Source organism: Palaemon carinicauda, chromosome 1, assembly GCF_036898095.1.
Source record: "Palaemon carinicauda isolate YSFRI2023 chromosome 1, ASM3689809v2, whole genome shotgun sequence".
Taxonomy (NCBI): domain Eukaryota; kingdom Metazoa; phylum Arthropoda; class Malacostraca; order Decapoda; family Palaemonidae; genus Palaemon; species Palaemon carinicauda.
In genome coordinates this window covers 89,077,480-89,093,561 of record NC_090725.1, presented here as the reverse complement: position 1 = coordinate 89,093,561, position 16,082 = coordinate 89,077,480, and the positions used below count along the sequence as shown (strand labels likewise).

At 41.5% G+C, this 16,082-nt stretch overlaps 2 protein-coding genes across 2 annotated transcripts in view; one reads left to right on the top strand and one right to left on the bottom strand.

Annotated features, from left to right (window-relative positions):
- MED7 (mediator complex subunit 7) overlaps nt 1-16,082 on the top strand; it is a 524,248-nt gene that overhangs the window by 229,136 nt on the left and 279,030 nt on the right. The gene's annotated exons all lie outside the window — the stretch shown is intronic.
- Nucleotides 4,568-16,082, bottom strand: part of LOC137649740 (F-box only protein 9) — a 215,923-nt gene continuing 204,408 nt past the window's right edge. Inside the window, exon 8 of the mRNA XM_068382692.1 lies at nt 4,568-5,582. Within this exon, the coding sequence (XP_068238793.1) occupies nt 5,388-5,582 (195 nt within the window). The 3' untranslated portion in view covers nt 4,568-5,387. The remainder of the gene's footprint in view (nt 5,583-16,082) is intronic.

Genomic DNA, 16,082 nt, shown 5'->3' with positions numbered 1-16,082 from the left:
CTGTGAAATTACTAGTATTCACATATTCAAAAGTAATTAATTTATGCCAACAAGAATAATTTTGCCTTTATAGGCCTACCTGTTAATGGTATGACTATACACAAACGGAAAAGTGCCTAATTTTAATTACTGATGTCCTAAACTTTATTATAATATATCAAAACCTTAAATGTATTAAAACTTAAGTGTAACCAGTTCATTAGGGAAGTTCATTGCTAGATAAATGCACTTTGCATTTTGAAATACAGCATAATTATTTTTTGTTTAAATATTAGTTATTTACTTGGTGCCTAATAATTATGCTATTAGCCTGAACAAATAAATTTTAAGGAAAGGTCAAGTACATGACTCGATTTATTGGAAAAACTTTCTTTAGGCATAGTTCCACCATATCTAAAAAGGTTCCATATATAGTAAAAAGAATTGCCAAATACCGTACTCCTTGCTCTTATTTATACAATAGTTAAATTCACACGAGAATTTAAAACACAGCTACAAAATATACAAATAAAATCCAAAATTTGAATGTCAAAATTACAAATATAAATTTGAAATATTTTTTTTATCGTCATATATTAAATGAAAGCATTATCATTACATATCTGTTGCTATTCCCATATTTACTACACATTGCCATATAGTCATCCATGACTTGAAACTACATCTATGATGTAACTAGCTCTTCACTGAAGACTTTTCAATGTCATATCAAAGGAATATGGAAGGCCTACTGCAACACTAATAAAGTCCACTTTGAAATAAGATAAAGAAAAGTTAGAATATGACTGGTTACCTCTCAGTCATTTCTTTGAATTTAACTTAAAGGCAAATGGTATTTTTGAAAAAAAAGATAAAGAGATATATGACTGCTTCCCTTTCAATCATTTCATTCAGTTTAACTTCAGAACCGATGGTATTTCTTCCTCTGAATAGTTCTCTTTGAATTAATATATTATTCAAGAACCTTAAATGTTCTTGATATTGTATCCTTAATGTACTATCTTAAAATTCAATTCTAAGTTTGGAAGTAAGAAAAAAATTATATAAAATTCTGCAGTATGTGAATTAACTTTCAATTGCCAACATATTGATTAAAAAAAAATGAGATCGTCTACCCACCAACTAATTTTATGGATATTAAGTAAGTATTTAAAGATTAATCTTCACAATTCTGTTTATCTTGTGGTCAAGTTTACCTCCAACTATAAATAGCATCAGTCTGTTTATTGGTGTCAGTTCTAGGAGTATCACAGATGGTAACATAATAAATATATATATCTATTACTGTAATTTCTAATGCTTATTAATTTAATAATTTTAATGTTTCAATATGTTTTATGTATCTTGATGCTGGTTTCATAAATTTTAATAAAGAAACCCTTGTGAGAATTTAATCCCATTTTTTTCATGGTTTGTATGGTACTGTATTCATAGCTATGCTATATTTAGTTTCCCATTCAAGTTATTAGAGAAAAACAATTATCTTGAATAAAAGAAATTCAAGTACTGTACAGTAGTTTGTTGCTGCTGTGTACTATGTCTGTAGTTAATGTTATGAAGGTTGCATCAGCACCTAATGTATGCATTTCTTCCCCTAATTTTACTTTTTTTCATGCAAAAACTCTATGTACAATGTTTTAAGTAATATAAGTATCTGAAATTATTTGTATTTTGTACTGTACACAGGAAGATATGTGTACGTTATGTAATTGAAAATACAAGTTCTATACTGTACATAATATTATGCAATTTTATAAAAAAGGAACACGAGTCTACTCAATTTTTTTTTTTGTGTAGAGTCTTGGAAACTGAACACCAGAAAAAGTAAAGGTTCAACTGTCTGTGAGGTTCAATTTTTTTTGTTTACAAGCTTCAAAATTTAATAAGGTACCTATATATAACTTTGACTAAATAATATACAATAAATTAATTTGATGGAATAATTTTTTTACAAATCAACAACTACTATGTACAATGGCAAAGTTTTTGAGAACCTTACTTCACATAGAATATGACTTAACGTACTGTACGCATACCCAGTCATATATACAGTAGGTTTTTAATGAGAATAAAGCATGGCAAGGATTGGCTACATCCCAGTTGTATTTCAGTCTTCAAGAGTTAAATAAAGATCAATGCTTAAACTTAATTTTCCAAAAGGTATAGTAACCAAATGGAAAAACTACTACAAATTATTTTAAGTGCAAAGATGATAACTGCAAGTGTTACATACAGTAATGGTAAAGCACAATTTATCACAAACCTCTATTGTTGTTAGCAATAACAATTATCATAAAGGCTTTATACTTGACATTTAACATAATTTAGAAATATAATATACTATGCACATTTATTAAGGCATAAAGCCACAAATACCAATTATTGTATTTGATAAAAGGTGTAATCAACACAATACTTGTCATATACTGCCTCCATGTACAGTACTCAACTACATTACAGTTTTGTGGTAAATTCTAATGAACACCACACAAGGAGTGAGAATACCTTGATTTGTAATGGCACCTTAACATTTAAGAGTTTTTGCCATTCAATTGACTGCAAAACATGACCAATGCTTGTGATTTTTATTAATTTCTTACCACATAGTCATATTTTAGTTTGAAATCATGTTATTTCCAAAAGAACAAGCTATTATAATAAGTAGAAGTACCTACTTGAAAACCTCTGAAGAAAAGCAAACAAAATTTTCCCAATACTCCTGTCGTACCTTTCCACTTTTAAATGAGACTCCAAAACACTTTCTACCTGCTGATAAGAGAGAGGCAGCCATAAGAGTGCCAGATAAGCCAGCCTGGGAAAGAAGATCAGAACAGTTTAAGACTAAGGAGCCAAAACAACGAACTTGTCAAAAACTACACTTGTAATAACCATCACCAAGGTCATAAGACTTATGAATCCAAACAAAATAAACATTCAATGGCTGAACAAAACACTGTATTCTGGTTAATCTGACAGTCTTTTACTCAAATTAGGCCAATTTATTATGCACTAACATTTTATGTCTACAAAAATATTTGTTTACACAAAACACACACTGAGGACAATGACGGGATAGAGGACTTTCAGAACCTCGGCAGCACAGAGGGAGGATCAGCCGAATGAAAGTAAAACTTGTCTACTTTACATCTAAGCAATACCTAAGAGTGTAGAACAGCCATACCATAGAAATATTACTCCTACACACCAGAAAACAACTTTGAGTAAATCCCTAGCAACACAAGATAGGAAACTCAGGAGTCATAGCAGAAGCAGCAACCACTTGAATATGAAGTTTCTTACCTTCTTTCCCCATCCAGTCTACTGATACTGTCCTGGCTGGCTATTCCTCCTCAGAAGCTTAGGAGTATTTAGCGGCTGATTTAAAGGAGGGAGGGTATGATGGCAAGGGTGTTGAAAAATTTCTTTGTATTGTTGTGGAGAAATAGATAGGAAAAATTATACAAATTATTTTTAGATTTATTTTTCAGCATTAGTTAAGTTGAACTTAATGCAGTAGTACATGTTATTTTATCTCTAGTCCATCTATTAAAGAATTCTTTTTATTACAGTGACGGTGCCCTGCACCCAGCAGGGATTATAGGTAGATGGAGAAGTTGTCAATAAAAAAGTTACTCAAAGCCTGTTTCATTGTTATAACTTCTTCCCGTACACTGATGAGTGATCCAAGCATTCCCTACTACATTGTGATGTAATTGAACTTGAGAGCAAGAAACATAATTACGTGTATACTGCTAATATAACGATAGGTTCCATGGATAGTGTTTCATATACTTGTCCCCAGAAACAAGTGAACATAAAGTGGCATTGAAAAGTTTTCGGCAACAGCCAAACTGTAAGCGTTGTCAATGTCCAAACCCGTCTGACTGTTCATACAGATAATGAACCACAGTGTTGTGGGGTTCTCTAAGCTTGAAGTTTTTTTTTTGTCATAAGCCTGGAACTTTCTCTGGATAGTATCTATATTAAATGGAAAGGCTGTGTCTTGATGTTAACAATTGGGAAATTTGCATCACAAACCAGATACGGCTTTATCCTGAAAACGGGCTTTTATATGTTATATCTTATTTTTTGTGTGTGACTTTGCAATCAAGAGGAGGGGCCTCAAAAAAATTATTATAGGTGGTCTCGACTTTTATCCATTTTCTTGGGTGTAGAATAACCCTGACATACTGTGTATCACTGAGGACTGTAAGCCTTTTTTTTTTTTTTTTTTTTTTTTTTTGGTCTTTCTGATATAGAGGTGAGAATGTAGAGTCAAGTCCAATGTGTAACCTTGTTTTATATTCCCTTTGATCTTGATGCAAGCAATCATTCAAATTGCATTCGAATTTGGCCAAAATATGTATACTATTTATACTTGAATATTTACTGTGTACTTCTAGATTGAATCCTAAGAGGCTCTGCCTGGATATATCGAGGTGTTGCTTTTGGTTTTTGGAGACCTGTACTTTCTCCTCATTATTTTCTTTTTCTCTTTTATTTACTACACCATAGTATCCCCTTCCACTAATTTAGTTTTATTCTTTAGTATCATTGTTTTTTCCCCCCCCCCCTTTTTTTTCCTCTACTAATGTTTAGTACTGTACTTACATTACCTGAAATTGGCTTACCTTTGAATAATAATATGCAACTGGTCTCCTTACCCAGTATAAAAATCAAGGGGTGGTGCCCAGTGCCCAGTTCTCTTGACCTGTTACCTAGATTTTAGGGTATTCCACCGTTTTACCTATTTGTGTAGTGAACGTTGAAGTGAGGTCAGCATTCGGACGCTAGGTAGTTTGCGTGCTACATCTGGCCACAGTCCACAAACAACTACATTGTTTTATTTAGAGGTTGTTAAGTTGGCACTTCTATTCAATAGGTCGTTCTAGTCAAGAGGTAATACTTACAGAGGTAATAGTAAATTCCCTAACATAAATACCTAAAGAATATAAGTCTTAGTCCAAAAAAATAAAGTATGAAAATGTATTATTACTTCTGTAGATTAAAAAAATATGCTTTTACAAAAAGACAAAATTAAAACGTGTTTAAACAACACAAACCCTTTACCAGTTTCCAACAAATGAATCATATTCATAAACCTGAATGCCTTCCTTTACAAGGTAAAAATATTCAAACTGTCTTCTTGTACATACATTTTCAAATAAAACACACTGTATTGAAAATGCAACAGTAGACCATTGCTCATAAATACATTAATCTTTTGAAGAAACACCAAAGAACTAACTTTCTCTGAAGTTCTCAAAAAAAAAAAAAAAAAAAAATGAAATGAAATTAGACTTTCCAAGTTACAGAAAAATACTTTAGGCTATTACACCTAAAAAAAATAAAAAACCCAAGATCATATGAATAAATCATAGCTCCATTTAAGTGAGGGGTGCATCACTTATTACCGAATAGCTTTTCACCCTGGAGAATGCAAGATATGGAAACTTGCTGCTATCGTTAACATCAACATCTGTGACATTCTGCTTTGAGTCATATTTTACATAAGAGATGGTGTAATTTCTCCAGGCAAGCACCCAGTGAGGTCTTCCCTTGACTCCTCGAATTTCAAATTCCTGAAATCATATAGAAAAATGATAAATCCAATACATAGACAAATTTAAAAAGGAAAACCAAAATGTTAATAATAATCATCATAATCTAAACTTTGATAGAAATAGTTTCAATTGAATTCAGTGTTTTGAATTACAAGGATATAAAACCATATGTTGCCGACATATACAGTACTTAACAATGTTTCAAACATATAAAATTTTATACAATGCTCTTCCTGATGGACATGAAACAATCCAAAACATCACACATTATAGGAATATAGCAAGACATGATGTTACTCTCCTTCCATGCTGGAAAATCTTATTTTGGGGAGGTACTAAGTGGTCTTTTTTGGTCTAGAACATGGAATCCAATACAATAAGATATACCAAATAAATATAGTTCTCTAACCTATGGTCAGTGTATCAACATGCAAACCTGGACTCTGTGGATATGAGAGAGACCCAAGGGGTTATGCATTCTAGAAACCGTTACAGCTCCTCCAATGATAATTCATCTGCTAGAAGATGACATGTCACCTAATTAGCACTACTAATCACTGGTAAGACGGCAATGGAACATCAGTGTTTGTTTACCACCAAGTTTAGGGAGGCTGGAGAGTCTAAGGGATTAACACCATCTCACCAAAAATGGGTTCCTAAGGACTATCATCAGAGCATAAAAATGTACACTCATAAACCACAAGAGTTATAAACACCAAGCAAAAGCCTAGTTGACACTTACATCATGTGAATAGAAGGAAGTAATAAAGCAACCCACTCCCCACAAGAGAGGAGGCTGAATGTCCATTACGATGTATCTGCTGAGGGACCTGGTTTAGGATCCCATCCATCTACCAAACTTCCCTACTATGAGTGCAATAATTAGGAAAGAATAATGAAAGGGTACTGGATTACTGGGACTTGTTCAAGGTAGTGTCTTATAAGCACCCTACGACCAGATCAACTTGTGAACTATTCATATGCCGGAACTGTCTATTGTATTCACAAAAAAAGCTAAAATGGAATTCTTTTCATGTTGTGTGTGTGTTTTAGGATGGAGAAAAGTTCAGCCTTCTTAATGAGAAGATCATAAAATAACATATAGCTCCTTGAATTGCAAAAAATGATAGAAGATTTGAATAGAGCAAGCAGAAATGTAGGACTGAAAAGGAATAAGAGTAAAGCTAAGATAATGTTCAATGAAAAGGCAGACAACAAATAAGGGTTATGGACAAACCTCTGGAGATTGTTAATGAATATACGTAATTAGTTGACAGTGTTTCCCAGGACAAAAAAACAAAATTAGGATAAGGATGGGATGAAGAGCTTTTAGTAAACAAAATGAGATTATGAAAAGTAATATGCCACTTCCTCTAAAAAGAAAAGTTTTGAATGAGGTGGTCCTACCAGTATTAAACTTATGCATAAGAAACTTGGAGCCTTACTAAAGCCTTAGAACATAAGTTAGTTACAACTCTTAAGAGCTATGGAAATAATAACGATGGGAATAACACTGACAGAAAAAAAGCAATCTAGATATGAGAACAAACTGAAGTAGAGAATATTCTAACAACTTGTAAGAAAAATAAATGGAAATGGGCAGGACATATAAAAATGAATGATAAAAATAACAGAATGGGTCCCTAGACATTACAAAAGAAGCATGGGAAGAAAGAGAAGACAGTGGATTGACAAGCTAAGAAAATTTGCTGGTATAGACTAGCATAGATAGATCATAAAGACAGGATTGGAAGAACATTTCTTCTGCAGGGGACTAGTTATGGCTGATGATGATGATAATGATATATATTTATTATATCCTCTATACAATAAATATATTAAAGTTGATTGATTGGATTTCAACTTTTATTGGATTTTTGGGTCGAGTAGGTACCGAATGTTGTCGAGGACTGGAGCTATGGTTCCTTTCTGGGAAGCCGTGTATGACGTCACTCAGCAGACAAATTTCAGATACTGAGGTGCTGTGGTAAGTTCAATTGGCCCTGAACATGCAAGGTCTACCCTATACACGCCATGTTTGTGTCTTGCACGTTGATACATTGGTACTAGAGCAGGGGAGACAATATTTCTTTGGTATTTGTCGTATTGGATTCCCTGTTCTAACCTTTTAACAGGAAAGTCCATGGAGATCATACAGCAATTTAACCCTGAAAATAAGTCTTTCCTATGTCAATAGTCATTTGTATGTACATTGCTTGTTGTATTTTCATTACAACATTGTGCTCAGATTTCGTTACAAAAGATCAACGATACATACATAGTGGTTACTTAACAAAAATCATTCAAAAAAGTGATTTTGACGAAGGAAAAATCTTTCTGGGGAGAGAAACGGCCGGTGAAAAGAGTCCTTCTTTACACTTTTCTGATATAAATCTTCCAAATATACCAGAGAAAGATAAAAGCATGGAATGCAGAGGTTACTACCCTCACGCGAGCACCTCGTGGGTGTCGTGTATACATCAGGGGCGTGTGAAAACCACTATTCACAGGCTGTCTTCCATTTAGATAATTCCTTCATCAAAGGGAAGGGCCGTAACAAAGGCCCCAGAAACCACACTTGGACCATGCCACCGTCACCCAACACGAGCGCCCTCTAGGTCATCCTTCTGTTTTGGACTTGCCCGCATAGTCGTATTTTTTTGTGCTCTCGGTGTTTTTCAAGTGTTTGTCGTTAATTCATCATGACTGACGCTGCTACTTCACCTTTACCAATGTTGAGTACCATAGTTTACCCTAGAGTAACATAGAATAGGTCACGCCAGTGGCCCTAATCGTGGATGTAAGAAGTAAAAAAGAGAGATGTGGCACCGGTTAAAGATATTAAAAAATGGAATCGGAAACTGAAGCATAAAATTGAGATTTAATCCCATCAATTTAAGCAGGACAACTATCTTCTCCCTTTCAGCTAGAACACTAACCTTCATCTCTCAACCGACCACCAAAAATGACAATAGAACACTATTCATCTCTCAACCGACCACCAAAAAATGACAAATATGGAGATAATTTGTATTTTTCCCTACCTAATAGAATCCACCTGTTATTCATGTGGATATTCTTTCAGTGGTAGCTGGAGGTAGCCATCAGACTTTTATGTGCGAAGTGGCAACCCTGCCTAACCGCTTAGTGGGTAGACGGGGGGGTTGCTGAAAGGTATCCAGCTGCCTCTATATACACTCTCACAGTAGTGAGAGACTTAAACTTTTTCATTTGGCTTAGTAGTGATCGGACGTGTCCGCTCTTCTGACTGTCATTGGACTCCTTAATTCATTTGCTTTCTCTTTTCAGGTGTGTCCTTCTGCGATCGCCTTCATCATGTGTGCATGTCCAGGGCGAGAGGATGCCGCATGCAGGACCTTTTGGTCGTCGTTGGAGACCAACCCGCACTCTCTGTGTCCTGCGTATCGAGGGCATCATTGCAAGCAGGGGTCGCCCTGCGCAGAGTGTAGGGAGTGGTTTGCCTCCCAATGGGAGAGGTTTGAAAGGAGCAGGAACAAGAAGGCTAAGCGCGATCGTTCTCGCTCAAGGGCGAGTGGGACGCTTTCTTCTTCTGGCACCCCCAAAACCATTCTAAAGCTCCTTCTCGTGCGCTCTATCGAGGGGTGCGCAAGCAGGAACGCAGATCACTTATCTTCCGGGCAACCCCAGGGTACTGGGGGAGTTGTTGCTTCCCCTAAAGCAGCACCTCCTTCTCCAGCTGCTGGCCAGCCTTCTTCCCTTGCCGATTTATTTCAGGTGTGGTCATCCTTAGGGATTTCAGGGCCCCCTTCGAAGGAGGAGCTGCAGCGCCGCCTTTATTGGGATGCCATGAAGGAACCTTCTCCGGAGCCGTTGACATCTCACACTCTGGAGATGTGCAAGTTCCATCTCTCACCTTCCTCTGGCCGTTCCACGCGTGGACGAGGGGATCATCTGCGTTCGCCTCGCCAATGACCCCCTGCTGACGACGAACCCCCGCCACAAACCAGGACCTCGTCGTCCTTTAATCCGCATCCTTCTGTTTCATCCTACAGGAACCCTCAGGTTGCAGATGTCAGCGCACCTTCCACAGGCAGCACTAAGGGACAAGGATCACCATCGCCTCGTCCTTCGGGGATTTCGTCCCCTGATCGTCGCAAGCGATGATTGGAAGATCGTAATGATCATAGGTCATCACGATCAGAGCGTTCTTCTCCAAGAAGACACTCACGCTCTAGAGCTTCGCGCTCACAAGACCACTGATCTCAACGCTCTCCTCGGAGACGTTCCTCTTCACGAGGATGAGTCTCGCGATCGCAATCTTCACGATCACGTGACAGGTCTAGACCCAGGTCCAGACGCTCGCGCTCTAGGTCTTTCAGATCTAGATCACGGGGCTGGTATTTGCGTTTGCGGTAACGATGCTTGTGATCACGAGGGCGGCGCTCACGAGGGTATCGTTTGCGAGAGCAACGTGTGCGCTCACAAGGCCGACGCTCGCATTCGCGAGATAGGTACTCGCAACGTTCACACTGTTTTGGAACGATAACTAGATGCTCACGTTCACGAACATCACGATCAGGGTATAGGCGTTCCTTGTCTAGTGGTAGGCATATGCGTAGCCCATCAGCGTGCAGCCCCTCAACCACCAAATGACCTTGGACCGAATCTGACGATGAGCTTGACCACTCCTCACCCAAGCGTCCAGCTAAACCCTCAATACCTTTCGAGGCCTGGGGAGTCTTGGCTAAGCATTCACCTGAGCGATGCATGGAGACGCGTCTTGATGCGGCGCATTTTCCTTCCAGAGTAGTCCCTCAGCGAAGTCTTCCTCTATCGACTTCGTCGGTCGTAGTTGCTCCCCTGGGGCAGCAGGAAGTTGTTAGACCTTCCTCTTCATCGGTGGCTCCTAGTGCTCCTGTTGCGAGCACTTTTGCTTGCACACATCCCTTGATTTCGCGAGAAAATCAGCGAATTTTGCAGGCATGTCATGAGTGGAAGTATCAGGATCATGAGCAAGGTGCGGAGCCAGCATCTTCCGTAGTATCTTCCACCTCCAGCGGAAGACCAATACCCTTTCCAAAAGGATTTTGGAAGCCACCGAATGAGTTTGCAAACGTCCCGACTAGTCCGGACCTGCCTCCATGTCTTCAGGAACATATTCCTCTGCCTCAGAGGTTGTCTCCTGGCGCCGACTATTCAAACTTCTAGGGTTTCCCCCCAGACGACATTTGCCTAGGCATCCCCAAGTTGGTCCTAGGGACTCAGAGCTTTCTCCATGGCATTGACCTTCATAGCCAAAATCCGGAAGATGTTGAATTTGGATCCTGCGCTTCCAGTCCCCCAACTGTCTCGGCCAGGGAGCTCCCTATTATCATTATTATTAAATGCTAAGCTACAACCCTAGTTGGAAAAGCAGGATGCTATAAGCCCAGGGGCCCCAACAGGGAAAATAGCCCAGTGAGGAAAGGAAATAAAGAGAAGTAAAATATTTTAAGTATAGTAACATTAAAAAAAAATATTTCCTATAAAAACTATAAAAAAAACTTTAACAAACCAAGAGGAAGGGAAACTAGATAGAAGTGTGCCCGAGTGTACCCTCAAGCACGAGAACTCTAACCAAAGACAGTGGAAGACCATGGTACAGAGGTTATGGCACTGCCCAAGACTAGAGAACAATGGTTTGATTTTGGAGTGTCCTTCTCCTAAAAGAGCTGCTTACCATAACTGAAGAGTCTCTTCTACCCTTACCAAGAGGAAAGTAGCCCCTCATCGAGTTCGTCGATTGGGGGTCAGGACCCTACACGGAAGTCGATGTCCAAGAAAGCTCGCCGATCACCTCCACGATTGCGAGCTGAAGGCCAAGCCTCTGCGGACTCGTATTTGGCTCATTGGCTTTTTACTCCGGTAAAGGCAAGAGAGTTCATTATAAGGAAGCAGAGGTGACGGATGGGAAGCATGACCCCTCCCCACGCTAATATCCTCCATCCTAGGACGAGTAGGGACTTAAACTCACCCAGGGAAATCAAAATCCATCCCTTTAACCCTCAGGATTTCGAGGTAGTGCCTCCGGTCCATCGCCCGGCTGCTGTTCCTCTTTCAGAGGATAAGCCTTCTGCTCAGAAGGACACGGTCTCGTCTAAGTCCTTAATAACCTAGCAGGTTGCCCCTCCTAAGAACGAGGAGGATCGTACCGTGCGAAGGGAATCGAAGGACTAAGACGAGGCCGAAGAATGCCATGGTAAGTGGGGCGAGGGAGGCTGAGGCACAGACGCGTTCCGCAGTGGCGGGCCCATCCACTTCTTTAGTTGACGACCCTGACCTACCCCAGGCTCTGGACGTGAGCCTGGAGGTGGACAACCCCTTAGACTTAGAGGATGAATATCTTCCATAGGCGGCAAGTCCGAAATAACCCTGTGAACAAGAGAGGAAAGAGTCGGAACATACCTTTTGGCAGGTCCTCGACTCTATGGGGGCCATTAACAGGCTTTCGACTCCTGGTTCCACCATTCAGGAAGGGAAGGATATTGTTCTTGATGCTCTCTTCGAGACCCAGAAGCCTTCCAGGTCAGATGCAGCTTTGCCCTGGTCCAAAGGCCTAATGGCTGCTAAGAGGAAAGCTATCTCCCAGATAGCTGGAACTTCTACTTCCTTAAGGGCGGGTTCATCCTCTCGGTCTCTGCCACTTCCTTTTGTGTTACAAAGGAGGTACTAAGAGATCAAAGGTGAACCACACTCCACCATGACCCTCAACCCTTCGATAGAGTCTCTTACGAAGGGTGTTCCCACTCAGATCCTCTCCTCACTGTCGGTGCTTGAACTCCTAAACATAGAGAGAGGTGCGAAGTATGCCATGCAGACTGCTTCATGGCTGGATCTGATCTATAGTTCGGATCTCTTGGCTTCATGGTTTGCTCCCACGACTTGTCAAAGGAGTCGGCCAGGAAGACAAAGTCCTTCCTATTGTCAGTTGCTCGGACACTTGAGTTCCTTTCGCACCACGTTGTCAACCTGTGGGCGAATGCCATACTCAAGAGGAGGGACACTGTCATAGGACCGTTCCACTTAACAGGTGCCAAAGGTGGAAGTCCCTTCGTTGAAGAACTCCACTCTTGAGGGTTCTTCTCTCTTTGTTCCAGAGGAGATAAAGAGGGCTGCTGAGAGATGGAGGAAATCGTTCAACGATTCTCTCCTCTATAGGGCCATGAAATCCCGGTCCTATGGTAGACCTTCCCAGTCTTCTCGGCCTCAGCAAGCTCTTTCTTTTACCTAGTCAACTGCTAGGTCCTCGGGACCTATTAAGGTGTCCAAGTGGCCCTTTCAGTCCAAGGGGCAGAAGGGCAACAAGTCTTTCAGAGGAAGGAAGGGAGGTTAGGGAGGTGGCTACTCCCGTTAGGAATGGCATGCCTCGCCACCTACCACCTGTGGAGGATGCCTATAGCGATGCTGGCAGAGGTGGCAGCTTCACGGGGCCAATCCCTGGACAGTCGAAGCGATCGTCCTAGGGTATTATGTCCCGTTCTTTCAATCTCTCCCTCCTCTGACTTGGGATCTAGTGCATCTCGGCTTCTGAGCGAAGGGATCCGCAGAGGAGCTGGCCCTCGGGACCGAAGTCCAGACCATGCTGCAGAAGGGTGCTCTCCAAGAGATAGTGGATGGGTCTCCAGGCTTTTATAGTCTGATCTTTCTTGTTAAAAAGACGACAGGAGGTTGGAAACCAGTCGTTGATCTCTCGCCTCCTGAACAAGTTTGTCCAACAGACTCGGTTCAGAATGAAGACAGCAGACATGGTCATTCAAGCGTTATGTCCAGGGGACTTAATGTGCACATTGGATCTGAAGGACGCTTACTTCCAGATCCCAATACATCTGTCTTCAAGGAAGTACTTACGGTTCATTCACGAAGGAAAGAGTTACCAGTTTAAGGTCCTCTGCTTCGGTCTGGCGACAGCCCCTCAGGTGTTCACCAGAGTGTTTGCCCTAGTGTCATCATGGGCTCACAGGAACTGCATCCATTTTCTTAGATATCTATCTAGACGACTGGCTGGTCCTAGCGTACTTGGAAACAACCCTTCTCCGTCACCGAGAGTTTTGTTAGGATCTGGGGGTTCTGATAAATCGCGAGAAGTCCTCACTGCAACTTCACAGACTGGTATACCTCGGAATGATCATAGACGCCATCTTAAACAAGATCTTCCCATTAGACTACAGAGTACACAGGCTGCAGGAAGTGGCTGCTCCCTTCCTCAGGAAAGAAGTTCTTCAGGCATCCCATTGGCGGAGTCTGATAGGCCATCTAAATTCTCTCATCAGTCTGGTTCCAAACGGCCGTCTAAGGATAGGATCCCTGCAATGGCAGCTGAAGTCCGTGCGGAGTCAACTCTCCGACCCATAGGGCACCCGAGTTCCAATAACTCTGGAGGAGGTGACGGATTTGAATTGGAGGTTGGCAGACGAAAACCTTCGGAAAGGCCGGACCCTTCTCGTCCCTCATCCAGATTTGATGCTCTTAACAAATGCATCAAAAGAAGGGTGGGAGGCTCACCTGCTGCACCATACAATCTCTGGCCTTTGGTCAAAATCAGAAAGGTCCCAACACATAAATCTGTTAGAGATGAGGGCAGCCTACCTAGGTCTAAATCATTTCCAACAGTTGCTGGCAGGTCGCTCGGTATTGATGAGCGACAACACCACAGTAGTGGCTTACATAAACAAACAGGGTGGTACCTTTTCACAGTCTATATGCCATCTAGCAGTAAAGATCCTCAGGTGGTCAGAAGAACATTTGGTGGTTTTATTGGCTTGCTTCATTCCCGCCAAGAGGAATGTGCTCACAGACAACCTCAGCACAGCGACTCAGATAGTTGGCTCCGAATGGACTTTGAATCACCAGATAGCCCGCAAAGTCCTGACTTTGTGGGGTTCCCCAACTGTAGACCTGTTCGCAACATCTCTGAATAGCAAGCTTCCGCTGTACTGTTCTCCAGTACCGGACCATCAGGCTCGCTGGCAAGATGCATTCCAACAACGGAGGGACAACATTGACGTGTACACTTTTCCCACATTTTGTCTGGTGAGAAGACTGCTCGAGAAGACTAGAGAATCCAAAAGATCTATTGATGACCCTTGTAGCTCTGCTATGGTTTCACACAGAGGGGTTCCCAGACCTCATGCAACTTCTCATAGATCATCCATGAGAACTTCCTCCACAAACATATCTACTCAAACAGCCACACGCAAACATCCTCCACAAGACCGTGAAGTCGCTTCGTCTTCACGCGTGGAGACTATCCAGCGTCTCCTCACGACAAGTTGCGGACCCAATGTCTGGACATTTGTGTAGGTTCTCAGCTTTGGTATACCAGGCCAAGTGGAGAGTCTTCTGTGGTTGGTGTCGTGGAAGGAATATCTCTCCACTCGGAGCCACTAAACCAGTCATAGTGGAGTTTCTTGTATACCTTTGGGAGGAACACTTCCTTTCAGTATCGGCAGTTAAAGGCTATCGCTCAGCCTTGAGCCTCGCCTTTCGGCTGAAAGGAGTCGACATTTCCTCTTTGTTGGAGCTTTCTATACTCATACGGAGTTATGAGACCACTTGCCCCCAGTCAGAAATCCAGCCTCCTTCTTTGAACGTGGTTCACGTACTGAGGTCCCTAAAAAGGCCTTCATACGAACCATTACGCCATGCAACTGACCGAAATCTTGCGCTGAACACAGTGTTCCTGCTCGCTTTAGCCTCGGCAAAGAGTCGGTGAACTTCATGGCCTCTCATATGATGTCGCCTATTCAAGGGGATGGGGGGAAGCGATGCTCAGCTTCGTCCCCCCGAGTTCATTGCTAAGACTCAAAATCTGGGGTTAGTGGACCTTAGATTCGGGCCCTTTCAGATTAAGTTTTTGTTCTGTAATCAACGACCATGATCAGCTGTTACTTTGCCCAGTGAGGAGTTTGAGATACTATCTTAAATGCACTGCAGCGACACGGCCGAGACTAACATCGTTGTTTGTAAGTTCCAGTAAAGTAAAGAGGAGGATCACAAAGAACACAGCGTCCTCCTGGACACGCCAGGTGATCTAAAGAGCTCTGGCTCCAGATCCTCCTCTAGCTCGCTGACCTAGAGCTCATGACGTCAGCGGAATTAGTACTTCGCTGGGTTTCAAACGCAACTTTTCTGTGTCGCAGGTCCTCCAGGCTGGTGTGTGGAAAAGACAGCACATTACCTCAAAGACGTGACCCACAGGAGGCTCGATACGTTTACTATCTGTCCTGTGGTGGCTGCTCAACAGGTGGTTTAAGATACCTCAGGCTCCTTATTGGACAAGTAGCAGTTGGTTGAAGGCATTGGTTACCCGGGTTAAGATGGGGATGAATGAGAAGAATGTCTGGCTTTCCTTCCTTTATCTTCCCCTCTCTTGGGGTACAGCGCCATGGGTCCCTCTGCAAGCTGGCTTCAACCTCTGCAGGTAATTATCACTTCCCTTGTGTAGCCCAGTATAAGTTTTATTTATATTGTCCACGTCTCCATTGCTTCTGGGAGGGA